We start from the raw sequence: 21,996 nt of genomic DNA, 5'->3' as shown, positions 1-21,996 counted from the left end.
TACACATTATTACTGACTTATCTCATACCATTTCAAACGTTTTATTTTCATAAAATAGATCACATAAAACACTTTTCGTTTTACGATACACTTTTGTTTTAAAGTCATTGATGGCTTTATCTAGGAAAAACACGCATTTGATTTAGTGTTTTACAGACACACTTCCTTTATCAAATGTCCTCACACTGTATGTTTTACCAATACTTCAATTATTGCAAACAGAATAAAAACTGATGTTTGAGAGAGGTCTCTTAAGGAAGCTTTGAAATGCCACGTGAGAACATTTTTCTAAAGTGCTGTATCAAGTTATCAGTTTTTCGGTAACCTATGTTATGTTTTGTGTTATAACATCTGCAGAAGCCAAATATTGTTACACATGTTTCGGGAGGGATTCTGCTGATGCTATAAATGGCAGCAATTATTTTTCAACGCCTTTCAAATATAGATTATATCAAAACCTAAATAAAATTAAAGTTTTGTCAGTTAGCGTTCATTTCTTCTTAAACCTGTTTACCAAATGCGTTGTAGGACGGAACTATCATTGCGTTTAGCCACGGTTGGCGCATATGAAGAAGGTTTTCTGTAATTCAAGAACTCGGACTGTTTACAGACTTAATTTATAGCAAAGTCATTACTTCCAAGAACAATATGTTACTTGTAATAACTGACTATTTTTTATTATTTGCTTGCTGTAACAGAATTATTACTTGATGTATCAAATATGGAACGTTTTTCATTCGACCTTTAAACAAGAAATAAAATAGCGTGTCGAAAACGTCTTTCTTTCATATTTGTGACAGCGCTGAAAAATATTTTAGCATATCTAGATACTTAACTATATGCAGTTCTCAAGTCAAAGTGTCAGATAGTTATGTGTATTTATTAGTTTCTGAACATCAAAGCGATACAACGTAAAACATCCCAAATATGGCATGATGTCGGATAGAAAAAAGGTGTTTTTCTTTTTTTGATAATTGAAATAGTTCTCAAAGCAAGTACGCTATACTATGTTTGTCATCGTTAAATGCATTCCAGGCCCGTAGCCAGAGCTTTAATAACAAGGAGGCGCTTCTGGGGGTGGGTATGCTCGGGGGCATATTCCCTAATTTTGTTTGCGAGGGTTCCATTCCACACATTTTCATGCATTTCAACGACATTTGTGAAAGTTTTAAGATAAATATTTGTTATGATTACTTAACCGGTTGGTTTAAACATATTTTATTCGTCATTATCATACGCATATTATATAATACAAAATAATTGTACATGTATCAAACGAAATGGATCGCACTGGAAGCAAGATGCTTATATAAGTTCTATCGTAAACCGGTTGATCATCTTGAAAAAACAGAATCCAGAAATTCAATCATAGTGTTTACTTCCATGCTCGAAAAATGAAAAAGTCGTTTTTTACGACATATATTGCACTCACAATAAGCTATCACAAATACTCCTATTATTAATAATTATTTCTATAAGTAACATCTAGTTTCCAACCATGATAAACACGTCGCTATTTGGTTCCAATTTGATTTTTGGAACATATTTCTAGCATTTCTGTCTGCTATTTGCCCCCACAACTGGCTTACATTTCGTTATTTTATCGTTTTCATCTATATGCGAAATGTAATTTCAACTATGTAAACTAAATATTATACACTTTGAAAAAATGCATTCCAGGCCCGTAGCCATACCTTGAATAATAAGGAGGCGTTTCTGGGGTTGTGGGGTGGGGGTCTCGGGGGAATATTCCCTAATTTTGTTTGCGAGGGTTCCATTCCACACATTTTCTTGCATTTCAACGACATTTTTGAAAGTTTTAAGATAAATGTTTGTTATGATTACTTAACCGGTTGATCATCTTGAAAAGAATAGAATCCAGAAATTCAATCGTAATGTTTACTTCCATGCTTGAAAAAGGACCATGACTTGACCTTTTATTATTCTCCAATTCATTAACAGGACTTAAGCAAGATTATCTCTGTAATAATAAGATTAGATAATTTCATTTATTATACCTCACATAACTGTCCAATGCAAATTTCCCATTAGTTTAACTTGAATAATATATCATATTCCCCAGTGATTTTATATCACACGCGCAAAATCGTTATTTTCAATTTCTGCGCAGGTGATATGATCCATAATTTCATATCACATGCGCAACAGCGTTATTTTGTCTTTCCTGCGCATGTGATATTATTGTTTCATATCACCCGTTGAGAGATTGATACTTTCGCATTGATAATTTTCTTTTTTATGCTATGTGCAAAACATTTCGAGAACAATTTTTCATCAAATATTGAATCGAAACTACAACAATAAGCTTAGAAATGATCTAACTAAGAAAATGAGTGCTCACACTTATATGTTTCATTTAGAGAAAGAAAGTTATCGCCGTTTTCCGAATGCTACTGACTGACGCAATGTTGAAATATTAAAAAATAAATATAGGGGTCAGCAATATGTAAACGTCTCGACTAAATCTATCAAAAAAGTCTTATTACAGCAAAGTCGCCACAAATTACGAGTCCTAACAAGTAAACACTTTTTAATTCTGTCTTCATTATTTGGTTAGTAATTAGTTTTTAATGTTAAATAAATTATTATGTTGATTTTCCAGTTAATGCTTTGACCCATATAAGCTTTCGGTATAATAAAATAAATATTGCATTCCTGAGAGGGTGATATGAAAAATGTTCACCGCGAGATATATGAATATTGACCGAGGCGCCGAGGTCTATATTCATATTTCAAGGGGTGAACATTTTTCATATCACCCTCTCAGGCATGCAATATTTATATAATATCATTTTGAAAATATAAAACGATGTTGGTAGGAACCTTTCATTTAATATTTAAAATATTTTCAGAATTATCATAGCGCATTTTTCTGCTATATGAAACACCCACATTTCTAATTTGCAATTTCGGCTCCATATGTTATGATAATACAATTAGTCTTTTAGAATTAAATGAAAAAACTCAAACTATCACGTTTAAGTTTCAGCGTGGCAAAATTCAAACCAAAATTCCATATTTGTTCTATGTCAAACTTAGTTCTCTGTCAGAAATTCACCAGTAATGGACAATCATAAAAAAAAACCGAAGCTGTGGCGGATTTTCAGTTTCTGATCAGGCTCGATTATTTATTAACTTAAAAACGTGGGTCAGATTTTTAAATTTTTACATTGGAAGATGGGTCAGATTAGTTTTTAAAGAAAGAATAAAGCTGATACTCATTAATGACATATTTTTTAGCTATTTGTTCTACCATCATAATTATACAAAATGGAACTATAGGAAACACCCGGATACGCAAAACGTACTATTGTTTAGATTGCTTCGACATTTTCCTTCAGAAGCTGGAGTATATAATTAGATTCTAGGATAAACTTGCTAGAAAAGAAGCCATTATAATATCTTAGTTTCAAAGTGAAGTTTTAGTAGGATTTGTAGGACATGGAAGACAATGAAATAGGTATTGCGAGTGCAGCGAGCAAAAAAACTTTTTATAGCATCTTTGAACTGGAGATAGATTATAACATCTTTTTTTCGGGAGGTTCTAAGGTATCATTCCTGGGTGTAAGATTATTTATCTACTTTGAAACTGAGGCCAGACTGCACGGGTATGAAACGTTGCCTGCGGCTCTCTATGTGCCTCGCTGAAATGAAGGCATCGCGCTTCCGACGGCGCAGGCATTGAGCAGGATGTTAATTGAATGTTTTTGGTTATTTTCTGTTTATAGTAAATTTTTTAAGAAATCAGGGAATGCAGCGGAATGTAGTTGTATCTTGCCGACACATTCATGCCCAGTCTGTGAAGAAATATGTAATATTGTTATTTTGCGAGTGTTTTTCATCGGGAACAGTAACGTAAAAATTCTAAAAGCAGTGAATATTTCGAGTCATTTTACCTCCTGCTAAAAAAGAAATGATGTATTTCTGTCGAATATTATATAAAGACATGATATCTGATTGATTGAGATATAATACATGTCCAGGAAAAGGCATAACCCCTCGTTCTGTTGACTTTTTAGTTAAATGCCGCAGGAATCTCGATGGTGTCGCAGGCATCGTGAGGGGCGCAGATATCTAAAATACTATTGTAGTCAGTCGTAGGTGTAATTCCGACCAACTAACATGTATTTAGGAACAAAAATATCACTTACCATGTTTTTCGTCCAGTTTTTGTGTAAGACAAATCTTCTCCATCTGACCTTTGTAACATTAATAGCTGCTTTTAGAAGAAGTTTGCAGTACTTTTTTCACTGTTTTTGGAATGGGGCCAGGTCCCTTCCGTTTTGGAAAGTCACTTCATTTTGTAACATATTGAGAATAATTTAACTCCTAAAATAACAATATTCAATTACCAAACTAGCCCACTGGTAACCAGTATTCATGCCTAGATTAAAAGCAAGATGTGCAAACCAGCATTTGAGTACAAAAACTGTCATAACTTTGTCGATTGTTAACCAGTTATGATGATTTTATTTCAGCATGGAGTTTTGGATTATTTCTTTACAAACTGGGAGTTACTATAAAAACATACTATTTTTGATTGGAGAAAAAATCACTGGTTTGGCTTTTGGAAAAAAGGAACGTAACAAGACAAATACCCGTAAAAACAGTCTCAATCCCTAAATTATTAGAAATTTGATCATCTTGGGCAGATAAACATTATCGATATGAGAACTTTAATTTCATCTGCCATTCTTTAGTCTAAGTTTTAAATGTGGAATGTGCTGAATAAAGTCTGATAGCAAAGTATGGAAAATATTGGATTTATTTTAGGCACAATTAAGACAAAATCCATTTCGCACACTTGCTGGTATCATAATGAAAGCCAGCACATCATAATAAATAAAACATATGAAATATTTACTAACCTTCAATATAAATATTATTAAAAACATGATTTATTTTAAGAGTAATTTCCCTTTATTTGCACCAATTTTGAACACTTTTTAAGTGCCAACAAGAGTAATTTAATTGTCATTGATTTTCGTTCAATGAAACCTTTTCTGAGTGGCTACAGTGAATCGGAATTACGTTTTTGGGCCAAGAACTAATTTAAAAGCCAATGTTATAAACAATCAGAAACCTGACATGAACGGAAATGTTCTGAATCGATCATTTCTGTTTTCTGTATGAAACAGCTATTTGCAGTAAGTCATTAATATTTGATCAAGTTTTGTCTCATATATTCCGTCTAAGCAGAAGTTGGATTGATTTCGAAATCACCTGAGTTGCTACTGTTACAGTTTCGTTGTCTAAAGAAGTAATCGCCATCTGTGATTAACGAAACGGTATTCATGCAAAAAAAATGCAATTACGTTAGATGTTACAGTGAAGACATATATAGCTTTTCCAAAGAATGCATTTACCCAAATTGCTCATTTGAATTAATTATGGTTAACGAGAGCTGATGATCGGAAAACAAGCAATACGATGACAGTCAGGCAACAATAAAGGCGAGCTTATAATAGAGCGCTGTGTTTAACATTACACGACACTATTATAAATCATATCGTTTTCCGGCTCTTGATGGCGGACAAAGACCCAGGGTGCCCAACCGAACATTATTTAGGCACCTGGGTATAAGTGGACACCTGTGTAGACCACCTACCTTCCATAGTTAAATGGCTGCCTAAAATGAAAGGATTACACACTTCAAAATAGGTTTTGAACATACAGCGTAAAGGGGCAAATGAATTGAAGTCAATCACCAAAATCACTAGGCCACGGAGCCCTCAAATGGTCTTAATATTTCGAAACGAACTGCTGACATTGTAAAGTAATATGCTAAACATGTGTTTTCATCTCGACTTTTCGAAGAAAAAGAAGAGTTATTGCACTTACCCCGGCGTTGGTGTCGCCGTTAGTCAAAGTTTTTGATAAAGTAATATATCTCTGTTACTATCAAAGCTATTGACTTGAAACTTAAAATAGTTATTTACTATCAAAGTTTACACCAGGAGAAACAATTCCCATAAGTTTGATTGAATGTTGACAGAGGTATGCCCCTTTTTAACTAAGATATTTTTTCTTTAAGTTTTTCATTAAGTCAAATATCTCTGTTATTATCAAAGCTGTTCACTTGAAAATAGCTATTTTACGTTCTACACCAGGAGAAACCATTCCTATAACTCTGATTTGAATTTTGACAGAGTTATGCTCCATTTTAACTTAGAACGTTTTGGTTAAAGTTTTATAAAGGTTTTAATGGCAAAGCTCTAATTTAGAGTCAAGCACTGAGAAAAATCTAAACTAGCCACAAGACTGATGATAAATATATTTCTACATTTCCCCCCTTTTTTTGTCTAATTCAATTTCATAGAGATAAAAGCCAGTCTGTTTTAGACATGGTCACAGAGGAATGATGTTAAGAGTATATGATATTGGACATAGGATATAGAGTGGCTCAGTCATAAAATATAAAAATGTATGTCATAGTTTAGGAGATAGTCTAAGAAAAGTCGACTGTGCTGTCTTACGAACAGCTCTTGCTTTTGTTATGCATTTAATATGTACATACAGATGTTTAATAAGTCTCAATACAGTAAACATTAAGTGCAGAAAATTGATGATGAAGTGTTAAATGTAAGGTATCTATAATACTACTTTATATGTTGCATCATATCTTTTATGTTTTTCATAAAATTTGGGACTATATAACTATACAAAAACGTAAGGACGCATGTTTAGTTGTATCAGACTTTTGACTTTACTAACGTAAATTAGGCCCTTTCCGGCATTTATTCTTACCGTGCTTTGTTTTACCGGCAAGCATATTATTTGACAACATGTTATCACACGCTACAATACAGATAATAATCTGTATCTCCAACGGTAATGTCGTCAAAATATGACGTGTTATAAAATTTTCGCTGTAATGTGACGAATTATATACTATTATGTTGTGGAAAGCACATTGTCAATAGTCTTAATCCTGTCCAAATCATTCAGTGCGATTGAAAAAAATTCTTACTGTAAATACAATACAGGATAACAAGTGTTACGTTTAAGGGAAACAACTGCTTATTAGTTTAAGTACTTAAGGTAATGGAAAAACAAGAGGGTCATTTATCCTAAAGCGCTCACTTGTGTAAAAGGCTTCATGTGCAGATTTAGGTTTATATAAATATCAAGGCTGTAGCTACTACGGATTCAAAGAAGAAGGTATTCAAAGTTTCTTTAATATTAGCCTATATTATATAAATTTCACACACATAGGAATGGTCATTTTTGAATCGATGGCAATAATTTGAACAATCACGGTAGACGATAACTCGAACGATTACGGTAGACAGTCAATGCCTAATATAACACGCTAAATATCCAAGAAACATTTGCGTAAAATGTTTAGATTGAGGGCCTAATGTTTCTGACCAGAACAATGTATACATATAGAGAAAAAGTGACAACTCACCCTGACGGCATTGTTTTATGACAAATCAAAATAATTTGAACAGTCTTGGTAAAAGGTCATTAAAGGACCATTTGTAATTATTTTAAAATCAAACCACAGATTCATATATATTTTTTTTTAATTCTACTATATACATACAGTGAAAAATTACCAAGCCCTCTGGCGGCCACGGTTATTGTCGAATCAAAGTAATTTGAACATTATTGGTAGAAGATCACACAAGGACAATTTGCGTGAAATTATTTTAAAATTGAGTAAGCAGTTTCACACAAGAAGACTTGTAAAGTTTCCACTACATACATACAGGGAAACGGTCATGTTTTTAAATTAATCAGAATAATTTGATCAGTCTTGGTAGAAGGTTACATAAGGATAATTTGTGAAGATTATTTCCAAATCGGACTAGTGGTTTTGGAGAAGATGTCGTTTGAATATTATTCTATTTTTAGCTCTGGCGGGTCCTATGTGCAACCAAGTGGAACCGTTTCAACTATTTAGGTAGAGGACCACCCAAGGAACATCAAGGCCAAGTTTCATCATATTCAACCACAAGGTTTTAGCGGAGATGTCATTTAAAGAAAAGTGTGAACGGACGGGCGGACGCTGGACGACGGAAGGTGAGTGATGTCATTAGCTCACCCTGAGCACTTTGTGCTCAGTTGAAGCTAACAAACAATACAAGGTTTATTATGAAAAGTAAAAATTCAAATACGCTAGAAATGTTAACTAGCCGTAAAGTCCAATCTCATATGCAAGAATAGGCAAAATCCTGTCCAGGTCAGGTTTAAATCCAGATAGTAATAATTCCAAATTCCTCGCAGAATCCAAACTGAAACCGGTGCTAGGGGACGTGAGAGGTGTTGCACATTTCATTACTTCTCATGAACAGACTCAATCGAAACCGAGTCTGCTATTATTCTTCTTGGTTGCATTTTTTGCTTCCAAAGAATCTTTTTACATATTTTATTGGTAATATTCTTTATAAGAATATAAATCCTCTCTTTAAAGATATGTTTTTAAATCTTTTTTAAATCCACAAGGTTAATGTATATCCATCAAATGTTAAATGTCCAAACTTGTAATATTTTGCTAAAAAGTAATAAAGAAACGTCTTTCAATAAGATCTTGCTTAGGGTCTGTCCTGTCCTCAGACAGCTTCCTATTTAAAGCATCATGGAAAGTTCTAGCACTTTAATGTATCACTAAGAATAAAAAAGATTCCGGGAAATAATCCAGAATAACCCAGATTTTAAAATAATGTAAACACCCAGTTAATCAATATTTTTGATGGAACTTTCTTGAAAAGATATCTCAAAACTAGGACAGTTTTTTCAATAAACAATGAGTCTTCCATATCGAAATAATAAAGTGAAGCAAAAGGTGGAAAGACATGTACATAAAACATCTCACAAAATTGTTTCCTTTCTTTTTCTCACAGATATTTCAACAAAATTGTTTCCTTTCTTTTTCTCACAGATATTTCTCAATTGTTCATACTTTGACATATATAGATATATATAATTTATATATATATCCAAAATGTATTGTTTCTGAACAATACAGATAATATAGCTGGAAAAAAAGATTGAAGAAACTGCTTTTTGATATTACGTAGTTTAATAAATTAATATACAACTTCCACTTCAGGCCAAATAACTCACAACCAAAATTCATCTGCAGTAAATATGCATGCTTTTTCCATGTCTAGAGATTAAAAACTGCATAGTTTAAAGGAGATGAAACGTACTTAGTTACCTAAGTCCTGAAATAAGTTAATGCGGACTTTGTCTCCATTTTTCACAAATATTTTAGCCAGTATCTTTATTTTCAGCTCAGAAACACTGTTTTGTGTAGAAATTGTTTCCTTCATTACTTTTTCCAGATTGTGAAATTCGATGCAATTAACTACATATACGTCGAAAAAATCAGTGCCTACTTAAACATTTTATTTTTAGTTCTAATGCCAATATACTGTAGAATTGCCTAGGGTTTAACGTCACACCGACATAATTATATGCCATATGGCAGCTTTCCAGCTTTGATGGTGTAGGAAGAGCCCAGGTGCCCCTCCGTGCATTATTTTATCGCGGGCGAGCACCTGGGTAGAACCATTGACCTTATGCCAGCTTCCTCACACGAAGAGTTTAACGTCCCGTGTGATGCTTGAAACCACATATGTGAGGGACAAGTGATTCAAAGTCAGCGACCTTAACCACTCGGCTACGGATGCCTCCTTTGGGATATTTTTTATTCTATTTTTTCATTATAAGTCTATGTAAAACTTGAGTTACCCTGGTTGGTGCCTCTTTTCAACTAAGGGGCATAATTGTATAATTTCAGTGTAGAGGACCACTAGGCAATGCTACATACAAAACATCTAAGGCCTAAGTCTTGTGGTTTCAGACAAGAAATTTTTTTTCTAAACAACTCTAATTAAACCATGGTACCCAACCTGGCAATATTTAACCCTAGGGGGATAAACTGAAAAAAAACTTGGTAAAGGACCAATAGTTGATGCTACATACCAATTATCAAAGCTCAATACCCTGTGGTTTTGGACAAGATGTTCCAAGTTTTCCCCTATGATAAGTCTATATTAACCATATGACCCCTTGAGACCCTAGGTGATACTTTGAACATACTTGGTAGAGGACTATTTGATGGTGCTACATACCAAATATCAAAGCCCAATGACCTATGGTTTTGGCCAGGAACATCTTAAAATTTTTTCCCTGTATAAGTCTATAATAAACTATTTGACCGCTGGGGTGGGCCATTATCTAACCCTTGGGGATAATCTGAAAAATCTCAGTAGAGGACCACTGGATGATGTTACATAAAAAAGATCAAACCCCTAAGCCCTGTGGTTTTGGACAATACGATTTTCCAAGTGTATATAAGTCCATTTAAACCATATAACCCCCAAGGACTGGAGCATATTTGACCCTAGGGTGATAACTTGAACTAGCTTGGTAGATGACCATTAGATGATACAACAAACCAAATATCAAATCACTTAGCTATTGTGGTTTTGGACGAGAACAGTGTTTAAAGTTTTTCCATCAATTATTCTGGCAATTTTGATAGGGGGCAACCAAGGATCATTTCCGTGAAGTTTAGTGTAAATCGGCCCAGTGGATTTGGAGAAAATTTTTGAAATGTACTATATAGGTTTAGCCAGCTTTTTTTTTCCACTGAGACAGAATGGCTTTAGCAAGTTTGGTAGAGGGTCATTCAGAAATTATTTCTACAAAATGTTTTTGAAATCCAGCTTACAGCTTTTGAAAAGATTTTAGAAGATTTCCTTCTGGTTGCCATGGCAACTAAAGTGTTGTATGTAATTAAATTTGTTAGGCAATTTTGAAAAGGAACCATCCAAGTATCATTCCTATGCAGTTTGGTGTAAATCGGCCAAGAGGTTCTGAAGAATAAGAAGGTTTTCTTTACAAATTGTTGACACACAATGAATGACGAACATCTAGCTTTCACAAACCTCACCTTGTCAAGATATGACAAATGAGCTAAAAGTAATTTATAATCTGTCTGCAATTATAAATGCTTGTTGTATATAACCACTTTGAAGGTCTAAAAATCCTTTGTTTCTGTTTACATGCTAAACAAACAGGGAAGTTAGATTTGACTTTTTTATCAGGTGCATGACTATCTGACTTTTTTGGAAATAATTACACAGTTGAAAGCAAAATCTCCAGTGTCATAAATTCATTTAGGGTCTGGATACTCTGGGAAACAAAATATTTTTATGCCTAAGAATACTGCTTACATGTACTGTCAGCTGTAGAACTGTTTTGTACTAAATTTAATTATGAGATTTGTTTTGGAAGTTTTAGAACAGTATAGAATTTGCAATAAATCCTGACATTATTTATTTATTTTCAATATCTGTAGATTTATAGACATATGCCAATATTTTAGATTTACAGTATACCTAAAAACTGACCTGATCTTGTCTGTAAAATCTCATTCAAATTTGTCTCGGAATTACTGTCATCTGAAATAGGCATGAACAGGGGCATTAACATAATTAATGATTGTGCAATGTAAAAAACTTCTAAGTTTAAAAATAAAACTTCAATGATTTATGCAAATTTCTTTAATCATATTTTTTTAAGTAAACGTTTTTTTATAAAAAAAAACATTGTGCATGCATCCCTTTTTAACAAACAATGCATACATCCCTTTTGAACAGTACTGTATTAAGATAAAAATTAATATGGCCTTTGGAGTGTAAACAGGCTTTTCCTTTGTGATCAGTATGACTGACCCTTCTTTTTGATCCCACATTACCTAGATTCATACCCGACCTAGAGGTCATAAAGACAAATATTCTGACCAATTCTCTTGAGTTTCAAACTTAAACTTGTAGACCCTACTTCAAGCCTACTTGGCACACTGGGCAATTCTGTACCTATGTGCACAACATCTCTTAATTCTCATTTAACATTTGTATGAGGTTTGGCAACTCTTGAACGTTTTAAGTTAAGGGTAGCTAATGCATGCCACATGTCACTTTTTAATATGGACAGAAAGCAACTCTAAATGCCCACTATGGGGGTACAAAATAAATCTTATTAGTAATTCAAATACCATGCATACTGGAATCAAGACTCGAATCTCTCCCACCAGGAATTCCATCCAAAGAACAAGATGGTAGAGTACCAAGTATCTGAAAATATATAATAGAATTTGTATTATCATGACACAAAAAAAAGATATCTAAGGAGTACATTGAAATGAAATTAACAAATTTTTGCAACTCTGAAACCTACTGGGGAAAATAAATGGTTCAAAAAATGAAGCAAGATATTATGTTAATTGATAAAAAGTGTGTGTGTTTGACCAATGGAACTGATAGATCAGACCTGTAGACAATACAAACATATAGCAATATATTGCAAAACTTGACAAAAGTATTTAGACTCAGGAAATTTTTTGTTTTGATGAATTACCTTCTCTTCCAAAGATGACAGACATGGCGCTTCGCTTACTCCCCCACCTGTCTTCTTGGCCTCTGTCCGCCTCTTCACTTCCCTTGATTTTGTTTGACTCTACAAGAAAATTGCACAGCTACATAATTACAATTAATTACAATTTAGTAATACTAGGTTAATTTTAAATTACAAGCTGAGTAATGTTTAAACTAAAACAAGTTTATACTGTCTTAATTGAAACAAGAAATTAATACTATTTGAAACAAAGAAATATATAATACTATTACCCAGCATTGACACATTGTTACATAACTGAAAATTAAAAACATTTTAAAAATTATTTATGAAAAAATTGCAATTGGAATTATTTATTTGTATACAGAAAAGAAAAAAACATCCAATGGGTTTCCTCTGTATATATAATACTTTTGTCTACCTACCGGTTTCATATTATAATCATCAGGGCAGACATAATAATAGTATTTCATCTATTTCACTTCATTTTTTTCTCCAAATGAACAGTACATAGACTGTGGCAAAATAAAGGCAGTCGAAAAAAAATCATTTCACAGTACATAGACTGTGGCAAAATAAAGGCAGTCGAAAAAAAATCATTTCAGTCTTATAAAACAGTGTTTTCTTGCATACCAGACAGGGATTTCTGGTATTTTTAACGGTGCTGGAAAAGGTGTAAGGGTGTAAGATGACTCTCGTGCTTTAAATGATTTATCTCAGTTACAGGAATAATATTATATTTATTCTATAATCACCAACAATAAAATCTGTGTATTTTCTAAACACTAGAATACTAACAGATCCACTGACCTTAAGATCTCTCCATTTCTTCTCTACCTGCTTTACATTCCTCTCCTTTCCTCCAACAGCATTGATTCTGAAAGTTAATACCAGATTATTGTTTAAAGTAATACAGAAATTGTTTCATTATTATTGTCATCAGACAAGCTCATAGACTATGATATTACATTTCTTTATCTTCAAGATTGTGAATGCAGCCAGCCTATATCCTACAACCAATATCTTACAGCCATGTCCCTAGGAATATCTCTAAAATAGACTTGCATTTGTCACTATTACATAAAAAAGGAAAGATTACACAAGTTGAAATTTTGTGACAAATCTTTTATTTAAAAGTAAAAGTTTATATACAAAATGAACACTTTTATTCAGGCACTACATTTTAATTCATATTAATTAGAAAATATAAACTCTGAACTAAAATAAGAATTAACAGCTATTGAAAAAAGAAAAGAAAAGAAACATTAATTAAACTTTGAGATGGTTATTTTGTTCTCTACCCTGCTATGTATTTATAAAATGGCCTGCTTTATCTTCCAATTAGGTCAGTACCATTTATAGTTTTTGGGATAATTAAAAACTGAACAGCATGCAGACAGTGCAGATTATGGTCAGGCTGCATGGATCTTGAATTGCCACAGCTGAAGTAAATAAGATTCCACTCACTGCTTATTATTTTACTACACTGTGTTTTTTAAATTTAACAATTATTACATATTTACAGTATAATCATTTTTTTCTGACTTTGGTGTATTTCTTTGTTTCTTTCATATTGCAAAAATTTCCAATCTTAGTCAGAAGCAACTGTCCAAGAATTCAGAAGTAAGCTGACTATTTCCTTTAGCTATTTTTAAAGTCACTAAGGACTTTAGATTTTTTACTCTGCTGAAGGCTTAGTTTCAATATAATATATACACCTGACAATCTTGTAATTATATAACGACAACAAATAATTGTTGTAATTGTATAAAGAAATTCATGTTTCTAACAGACCTGGTGTCAATTACTTTAAAATGTAATTAATTAAAAAAATAAAACTTTCTAATAGGTTTTCACCGGAGACTAAGTTTCACATCTTGGAAGCAGCTGCATACACATAGAATTATAATAGCCAGATATGATTTTGGCCATACAGGCTCCAAACTGTGATTTTTTGGTTAAGAAAGCAATCCAATTAAAACTAAAAGGTGTCAATTTTCATGAACCTTAACAAATTTGGATGCCTTTGTGGTCAGCCAGCAATGATAAAAATATTTATATGTTTTAGGCTAGCCCATAAAATACTCAATCATGTATAAAGTATATACTGCAGGTTTAGAACAATGCTTAGATTTTTTATATTGATCTGAATAATAATTAATAGATCTACTGATACTATAGATGCACTAATATTATACATGTTAGACTGCTTACCAGGGGATTCAATTCCTCATTAATCTACTGATATGTTAACATTATCAAATAATATTCAAACTTACACATTTTCTGGTGATTTAAACTTTGTGTGTACTGTACACGATCAGCCTTTCCTTTGTGTTTACACCTATATATAAAACCAATAACTTTACCTGTTTGCACGACTTAGTCTAAATAATGAGACCTCGGGCAGACCGATTTTACATTTTGATATTTTACGTTGTCTACCTCGACAAGTCAAGAAAATATAACGATATTCAACTCTCGAGTACAATTATTTGGACTATGCACGACTGTGTACTATGATTTAACTTCCATTATTTTGGTCCTTCACGGTTTTGATGTTTAGATTGCCCTAGAATAAACAATCTGAACGTCGAACTATTTTGACTAGGGACAATTCGGACCATGTTTTCAAGTAAAAAAAAATCTTTTAATCGTATGAAAGGATTATAATTATCAAGGAGTTAAAGGCGCCTCAACAAAGTAGGTCAACCACGTTTGTTTGTTTATAAACACTTGGGTGGGCGGGGTTAAACAACCATTTCCGATACTCACTTTTTAGTAGTTTCAGACCAAAACCTGGTCCTATCAACTGCTGTGTTGTCCGGGCTAAACTTTTTCCCCAATTTCTCATTCCCGGTAACCTCCTCCATCAACAAAATAACCTCCCCTTCGCTCCACTTCGATTTTTTAGTGACCTTATCGTCTGACATTTTGTGATAGACAACAATTTGACGTCACCGGAAATGTATACACAGACTGTGACTCGCGTGATTTATTGTCTACGACAAAGACTGCGACATTGTAGCGACATCGATCCTACGACACCTTTAGTAAAACGGTCGTAAGACAAAGTCGCAGAATAACGTCTGCGACCAATTTTTGTCGTTACCTGCGACACGTTGATAAAACGGCCCCCAGATGCGCATAATTTATATCCCTGGGGCGAAGCTCGATATATGTAATAATAGGCATCCAAACGACAATGATTTTATTCAAGAGCAAACCACTGTTTTGAATGTAACATGACATCAATATTTTTTATCTACATCCTTCACGATATCCAACAAAAGTTGGCACGTTTCGTATAGCGCGCTGCTATGACGTTTGACGCTATGACGATATGCAAATAATACATGGTATCAGTCTTCTTTGTATAATAGGAAAATTAATCTGATCATTGAAGAATCAGAATTTACATAATACATGTACATGTGGTAAGTACATGTATATGATTAGCAACAAAAAATATTCACAAAATATTAAAATCATGGTCACATGCACTAGATTTATACCTGTAAATAACTTATGTTCTTACTAACAGAAAAGTTAATGCCCCAGTTATACAGGTTTGTAAATGATCAATGAACAAACGTTAATAAATAAAATGTTAAATAACGTATTGTAAATAAAAACAGCTCGCACTTATATTTAGGACATGTTTCAGTCTCTGCTTAAAATATTGAACACACTCCACTAGCGTATTTATGTGACTCAACAAAGTAAAATCCTCCTTACTTGTATCTTTTTAATTATATGTATTAACTAAATAATAACAATCGTATATTTGGCTTTAATCCAGAGCGATTCAGATTTTTACATGTCGAAACCTTTTTCCGATTGTCTAAAATACGTTAAATGTTAACAAACAACGTGTGTGACTAGAATACATGGTATCATTTCAGACAGAAAATGTTTTACCGTTTATGATCCCAGTAAGAGTTTTAGATAAAAGCTTTGATACGATATCTATTCGGTTTTATTTCGTTAACGTCATTATAACAGCCTCATCGTGTGACTGAAGATGGTTCAACAGCTTCAAAGTACAACCTTTCGGCAAGAAAAAGAAATCAAGAAGGATTTTGTAAACTCTATAAAGAAAATATCTTGTAACATAAATATTGACTTAGAGATGCGTGACTTCTCATATCACGTAAAAGTATAGAACAGGAGTCGTTAATAATCTTATTATCACCTTCTAAAAAGACTTGCTCAGTTTGCTGTTTGTGTTATTTCCCTTCAGACAAATAGTGCTGATATGTGACATGTCGAGTAATTAGTTTCCCCAAAGGTACAAGATGATATTTACGATATCTATACGCGATAATGGAGGTGACAGAAAAACTCCAAAGGAAACGCGATGCATATTAAGAATATTGAAGTAGTATCTGGTCATGTCCAGTGTCAGTGACTCAATTTTCCAAGGGCATTGTAGAAAAACTAAAACGGGTAAATGACAAAGTTGTCGTTTTACTTATTAATAATCGACATTTATCAGCTGTGATTTGCCTAGGAACAAAATGCTTGAACTCTAGGAAACGACCATTGAATTAAAAAGCAATAAATGGTACATGTACTTAAAAACGGTCCTTATAGCTGAAAGGTCCTAATTTCGGGATGGTCGTAAGGAAGAGTTTTAATTGTACCGTTATGCGTTATCATGGATGCATTAGGTGGGAATGCAATAAATTCAAGGTTTAGCATTATACAGTTTTGTCTAATGAATTTGTATAGGTATTAGGTGTGTTCGATCAGCTTACTGGCAAAAATGAATGCAAGGATGTAATTCATGTACATGTTATTACAAAAGATAAATATATCTCCAGATCCAACATGGTTAAAATTTGCGGACTTTTAAATTTGGTTAAAATAATGGGTACTTGAAATATCTTCCTTTTCTGAGACCACACACACACTGATGTGATGTAACTTCAAAGAAATGGTAGAAATCCATGAATTCTGTATAAAAATATTGATGATTGATGACAGACTGTACAAAATGTATCCAAGATTATTCTGCAAAAAAAGTCTATTACAAAACCATATAAAAATAAAGATACATGTATTAGAATCCTTATCGCTGTAAATTGTCGTTTCATTATTTCGAGCAATTCAGTGAAGGGTCCAGGTCATCTGGAAGGATAGCTGAGTCGGAATAGGCAATTTACGCGTTCCTAGCAATTCAGTGAAGGGCCCGGGTCAGCCGGGAGGATAACTGGATAGGAATGTCGGCGACAGGGAAGACGGGAGTTAAAAGGAAGGCGCAGACCATTGAGTTTAAGTACCAAGCGATTCTTGAAGTGGAAAAAGGCAGGCAACAGATCACAGACGCAGATTGCAAAAGATCTTGGGATCAGTACAAGCACATTGGGCACTTGGCTGTCAAAGAAAGAAACAATTAAGCAGGGCTTTTTTGATTACGGGCTAAAACGGAAGTCCATAAAAGCTTGCAAATGGGATGAATTAGAGACAGCTCTGTTGAAATGGTTTAGCAATGCAAGAGATCAAGGTGCCATCGTATCAGGACACATTCTAATGCAGAAAGCAGATCAGTTTGCCGAAAGTTTGGGCATCCAGGATTTTCAAGCAAAAGCTGGCTGGCTATCCAGATTCAAAGACAGACATAACATTTCTTTCAGATCTGTCTGTGGTGAAGCAAAATCCGTTGACACAAACACGGATGCGATGAAGCAATGGGAAGGCAGCTTGTCTGCATTGCTGGAAAAGTACGACCCAGAATGCATCTACAATGCTGATGAAACCGGGATCTTTTACAAGATGCTTCCGGACAAGACCTTAGAGTTTAAGAACGTTGATTGTAGTGGTGGCAAAAGATCAAAAGAACGGCTCACTGTCCTGGTCTGTGCAAACATGACAGGAACTGACAAATTGCCACTCTTTGTCATTGGGAAGAGCGCTAAGCCGCGCTGTTTCAAAAACAAACAAACTCTACCGACGAAATACAGCAGTAATGCTAAAGCTTGGATGACGTCAGAGATATTTATCGCTTGGTTGAAAGATCTTGATGCTGCATTGAATAAAAGACGCCGCAATATTGCCTTGGTAGTGGACAACTGCCCTGCCCACCCAAACTTCAAGAAGTTGGAGCATATAGAACTGGTGTTTCTTCCCCCCAACACGACCAGTAAAACACAGCCAATGGATCAAGGAGTAATCCAAAATCTAAAAGTTCACTATCGGAAGCGCGTCGTGATAAGCCAAGTGGCAGCGATTGAAAATAAGGAGGAGTTCACTATCAATGTCCTGGATGCCCTCAGATTCCTCCAACAGTCATGGGAGTGTGTTACCTCAACAACCATTAGCAACTGCTATAGGCACGCTGGCTTCAGCACTGAGAGACTTGAAACCCCACAAGAGGCAGAGACGCTAGATGATGAGGATGAGCTTGACGACATACCTCTCGCAAAGTTGGTCACAATGGGTTACAGAGATACTCTCTCTGATTTCATACAGTTCTCCGAGGATTTGCCCACATCCGAAGCTTTGACCGACGACGCCATTGTCTCGAGTGTCATAGAGTCCAGACAGGAAGTGGACGCCGATGCCGATGAAGACGACGACGATGTCTCTAATACGCCAACCAGAACTGTAGACGACGCAATGCAGGCCTTAGACGTGTTGAGGGATTTTTTCGTAGGACAGCCTAACAGTGAAGAGGAACTTTCGACATTGTGCAGGTATTCGAGGAAGCTGTTACGTTGTAAAATGGACTCTCTGGGTAAGCAGAAGCAAAAGTCAATCCTGCAGTTTGCAACGAAGTTCGAAGATCGTAGATAGTCAACAATGAACATTTTGTGCTACTGCTGAACAATCTGTGCTATTGCTGAACATTTTATGCTAGTGCTGTACAGTGTGCTATTGCTGAATATTTTGTGCTACTGTTTATTGTGTGCTATAACTTCTGTGCTTTTGTGTTCATATTTTCTCTATTTTATGTCTATGATGTCTATGTCTGTTGCAATTTGTGTGTTTTCTATGTTATTGATGAATATTGTGCGCTATTGTTTACTGTGTGTTATAACTATGTATTGTGATTTTGTGTTCTTATTTCTATTTTTGTCTCTATGCGATTGTGTACTCTGTATATGTTTGATGCATGCATTTATGTTAAATGAATAGTGAATAAAAAGTAGAATAAAAACATTCCGACTTAATTATATTTTACATTTCCAGAAAACATTCAATTATATTTTCGAATAAGATTTACAATTTTTATTTATCTGGTATACATGTAGTCCGATTTAAAATTGCATGTGTTAATATCACGGTGTGTAGATATCACAATTGGGTAGTTGTTACGACGTGTAGATATTATGGAGCCGCGTAGCGAATTTTCGTATGATGCGATCGAACGAAAATGCGATATTACGAAAAAAACGGCCGGTCCCTTGGCTTTTCGTAGGACCGCGATTGTACTGTAGTCCCTCAAACAGCTAGTCTATGTAAATGTATTTACATGACAGCAACCGTTTTCCTATTTCGCTGTAAAGGAACTACAACCCCTGAAACATTGATATTTTGTTTGGATCTGCATTTCTTTGTACTGCATGAAGAATGTGATATTTCATAGTATTCATACATTTGAAATTAAATCAACACGCGACATTGAAACTTAAATATACATATATATCTTGGATGTAACTTGGCCAATTTCTTTTCTTTATCATTAAATACTTTATGCTAGCTAGCTTTTCATCATCGAAGGTTAATCCTTAGCCTTTCAAATCTTCAACGATTCTTTCGATTTTCTTGCAAACAGCGGCGCCAATAACCCTTGCTTTTCCTAGTATCACTTCTTCTCTCATTGGCACCAATATATAGATAACGGCAAAGCATTTGTTTTAAACAAATCAGAAATAAGACTATGTAGAGAGATAATAAAATATGTAAAGTATTTCAATAAAATTCAACCCAAAATACAAGTAAGCGAATAAGATATGGAACAAAAAATGGCAGAAATGTTCCCGTTTCTGAAGAAAGCATCAAATTTTGCATGAAATTACTTTAAGGTACATGTATCCCAAACTACAAGAGGAAGAGACACGCTCTATCTGCCCTGGAACCTCCCTTTAAGTCAATGTAAAAAGGGGAAGTAAGAATGTCTTGAAAGAAATAGTTTTTCCTTTAAATTGAAATTTATCTATATAGTAAACATGGATACCATATCACTGACATGGACCGACAAACATTTTGTATTAATATACAATAGTTTACCCCGAAGTACTCTTATACTAAAACCGGACGTAATCAGATATTTACTGTATGTTGAGTGTGAAAAGATGTTTCTTATGAAGATAGCATGAACGTTTGTATTTAACTTTTTTAAAGTTTACCGAATCAGGAAAGGATTACATATACGATTTGTTGGCTTGAATCAACAAAAAGAGGCCATAAAGGGTAACTTTGTTTTATTTATTTCAATCAAATATATCTAGAAGAATTTACAAAACTGTAATTCATGACCTTTCTCATTTATAACACTTGACATAAAATTTATTCAATTACATTTTATACACATTCAATATACATGGCTCAGGAAAACTGATATGAGGTCCTTCAACATGTTTAAGGGGAAATTGTTAAAAAATATCATTTCAGGGGCAAACTATTTTATTTTAACCATTAAAATATTATATTACTGAACTTAACATAAACAATTAAGCTGAATTCATGTATATTACGTATAAGATATCAAAAGGTAAAACATATTCACACGAGGTAAATTAAATGATATAAAATGCTTACATGTACCTATATATACATGAGTAGTTCGCCTCACAATTCTTGAATTTCCTGTTCTGTACTTGTACTAGTTTCATTCCAACATCCATGTAGAAATGATAACGCTGTAGTTGGTTTAATTTGAAGTAATTATTGATTGTTATACATGTAAGTATTATGGCAATAGATTTATATTCTACAAGCATTATGCGGAACTCTATTACACAAAGATATCAGAAGATATAACATCACTGCATCCAAATATGAGGACATTTTTTACAGTCTCGACGGGACGGTAATACGATAGAAGTTTTGTTAAAATACTGGGAAAAGGACAGAAGCTATCGAATCCCGTTGGCAAGCTGAGAAATAGTGTTGTTTTGAGCTGCCTAAAAGAATTTCAGCTTTGCGACTTTCGAGATTTTAAAGTAACTGAAAACGTCCAATATGTTTCCGAAAATCTTCTCCAATTTCTACATGATTTCAATGAACTATAAATACAGAATATAAATGATATAATTATAGTTTGAATAACATGTCTTCTTATCCAAAAAAAAACAAACAATGAGATGTTATTTACCTATAAGAAAGATAATTGTAACAGTTGTGAAAAACAATACACTGAAAATGCTCCCATGAAATTGCACATATGTATACATTTTTGCGATAAATAAAACTAAAACCTACAATGAAAGTGGTATAGATCTTAATAAATACAATGTGCAACAAGACTAAACCAAAAGTCAAGCTTCTGCACCCCCGTTATATACCTCCTAACACCATACTAGTATTTCATCAACTACATGTCTTTACATTTTGAACTCCTTCACATGAAACACTGGTAGGTCACATTCAATT

The 21,996-nt window shown here is 33.9% G+C and overlaps 2 protein-coding genes across 4 annotated transcripts; one reads left to right on the top strand and one right to left on the bottom strand.

Annotated features, from left to right (window-relative positions):
* Positions 1–9,700: 9,700 nt before the first annotated feature.
* LOC128546495 (nuclear apoptosis-inducing factor 1-like) lies at positions 9,701–15,534 on the bottom strand. Of its 3 annotated transcripts, none has more exons than XM_053517044.1 (5): positions 15,172–15,534; positions 13,195–13,273; positions 12,400–12,498; positions 12,038–12,116; positions 9,701–11,441 (listed from the first exon to the last, which is right to left on the bottom strand). In XM_053517044.1, exons 1-5 carry the CDS (start codon positions 15,327–15,329, stop codon positions 11,368–11,370), a joined length of 489 nt encoding a protein of 162 aa, XP_053373019.1. In that variant the 5' UTR covers positions 15,330–15,534; the 3' UTR covers positions 9,701–11,367. The 3 variants fall into 3 exon arrangements, with proteins under 3 accessions (XP_053373019.1, XP_053373020.1, XP_053373021.1); XM_053517045.1 differs by having other exon boundaries at positions 12,047–12,116; XM_053517046.1 differs by having other exon boundaries at positions 13,207–13,273.
* Positions 15,535–17,931: 2,397 nt separating this feature from the next.
* LOC123530838 (tigger transposable element-derived protein 4-like) lies at positions 17,932–19,194 on the top strand. Its single transcript, XM_045311614.2, has one exon. It carries the CDS (start codon positions 17,932–17,934, stop codon positions 19,192–19,194), a length of 1,263 nt encoding a protein of 420 aa, XP_045167549.2.
* The last annotated feature ends 2,802 nt before the right edge of the window (positions 19,195–21,996 follow it).

Source organism: Mercenaria mercenaria, chromosome 11 (assembly GCF_021730395.1).
Source record: "Mercenaria mercenaria strain notata chromosome 11, MADL_Memer_1, whole genome shotgun sequence".
Taxonomy (NCBI): domain Eukaryota; kingdom Metazoa; phylum Mollusca; class Bivalvia; order Venerida; family Veneridae; genus Mercenaria; species Mercenaria mercenaria.
Note: the sequence above shows the minus strand (reverse complement) of the source record. Positions and strands in the feature narration are given on the sequence as shown.

Excerpts from the sequence above, each read along its gene's own strand:
- LOC128546495 (XM_053517044.1), bottom strand. The coding sequence starts at position 15,329 with ATGTCAGACGATAAGGTCACTAAAAAATCGAAGTGGAGCGAAGGGGAG. Across the intron at positions 12,117-12,399 it reads TGTCATCTTTGGAAGAGAAG|ATACTTGGTACTCTACCATC; the intron begins GTAATTCATCAA and ends ATATATTTTCAG. Across the intron at positions 11,442-12,037 it reads TCTTGATTCCAGTATGCATG|ATGACAGTAATTCCGAGACA; the intron begins GTATTTGAATTA and ends TGCCTATTTCAG.
- LOC123530838 (XM_045311614.2), top strand. The coding sequence starts at position 17,932 with ATGCAGAAAGCAGATCAGTTTGCCGAAAGTTTGGGCATCCAGGATTTT.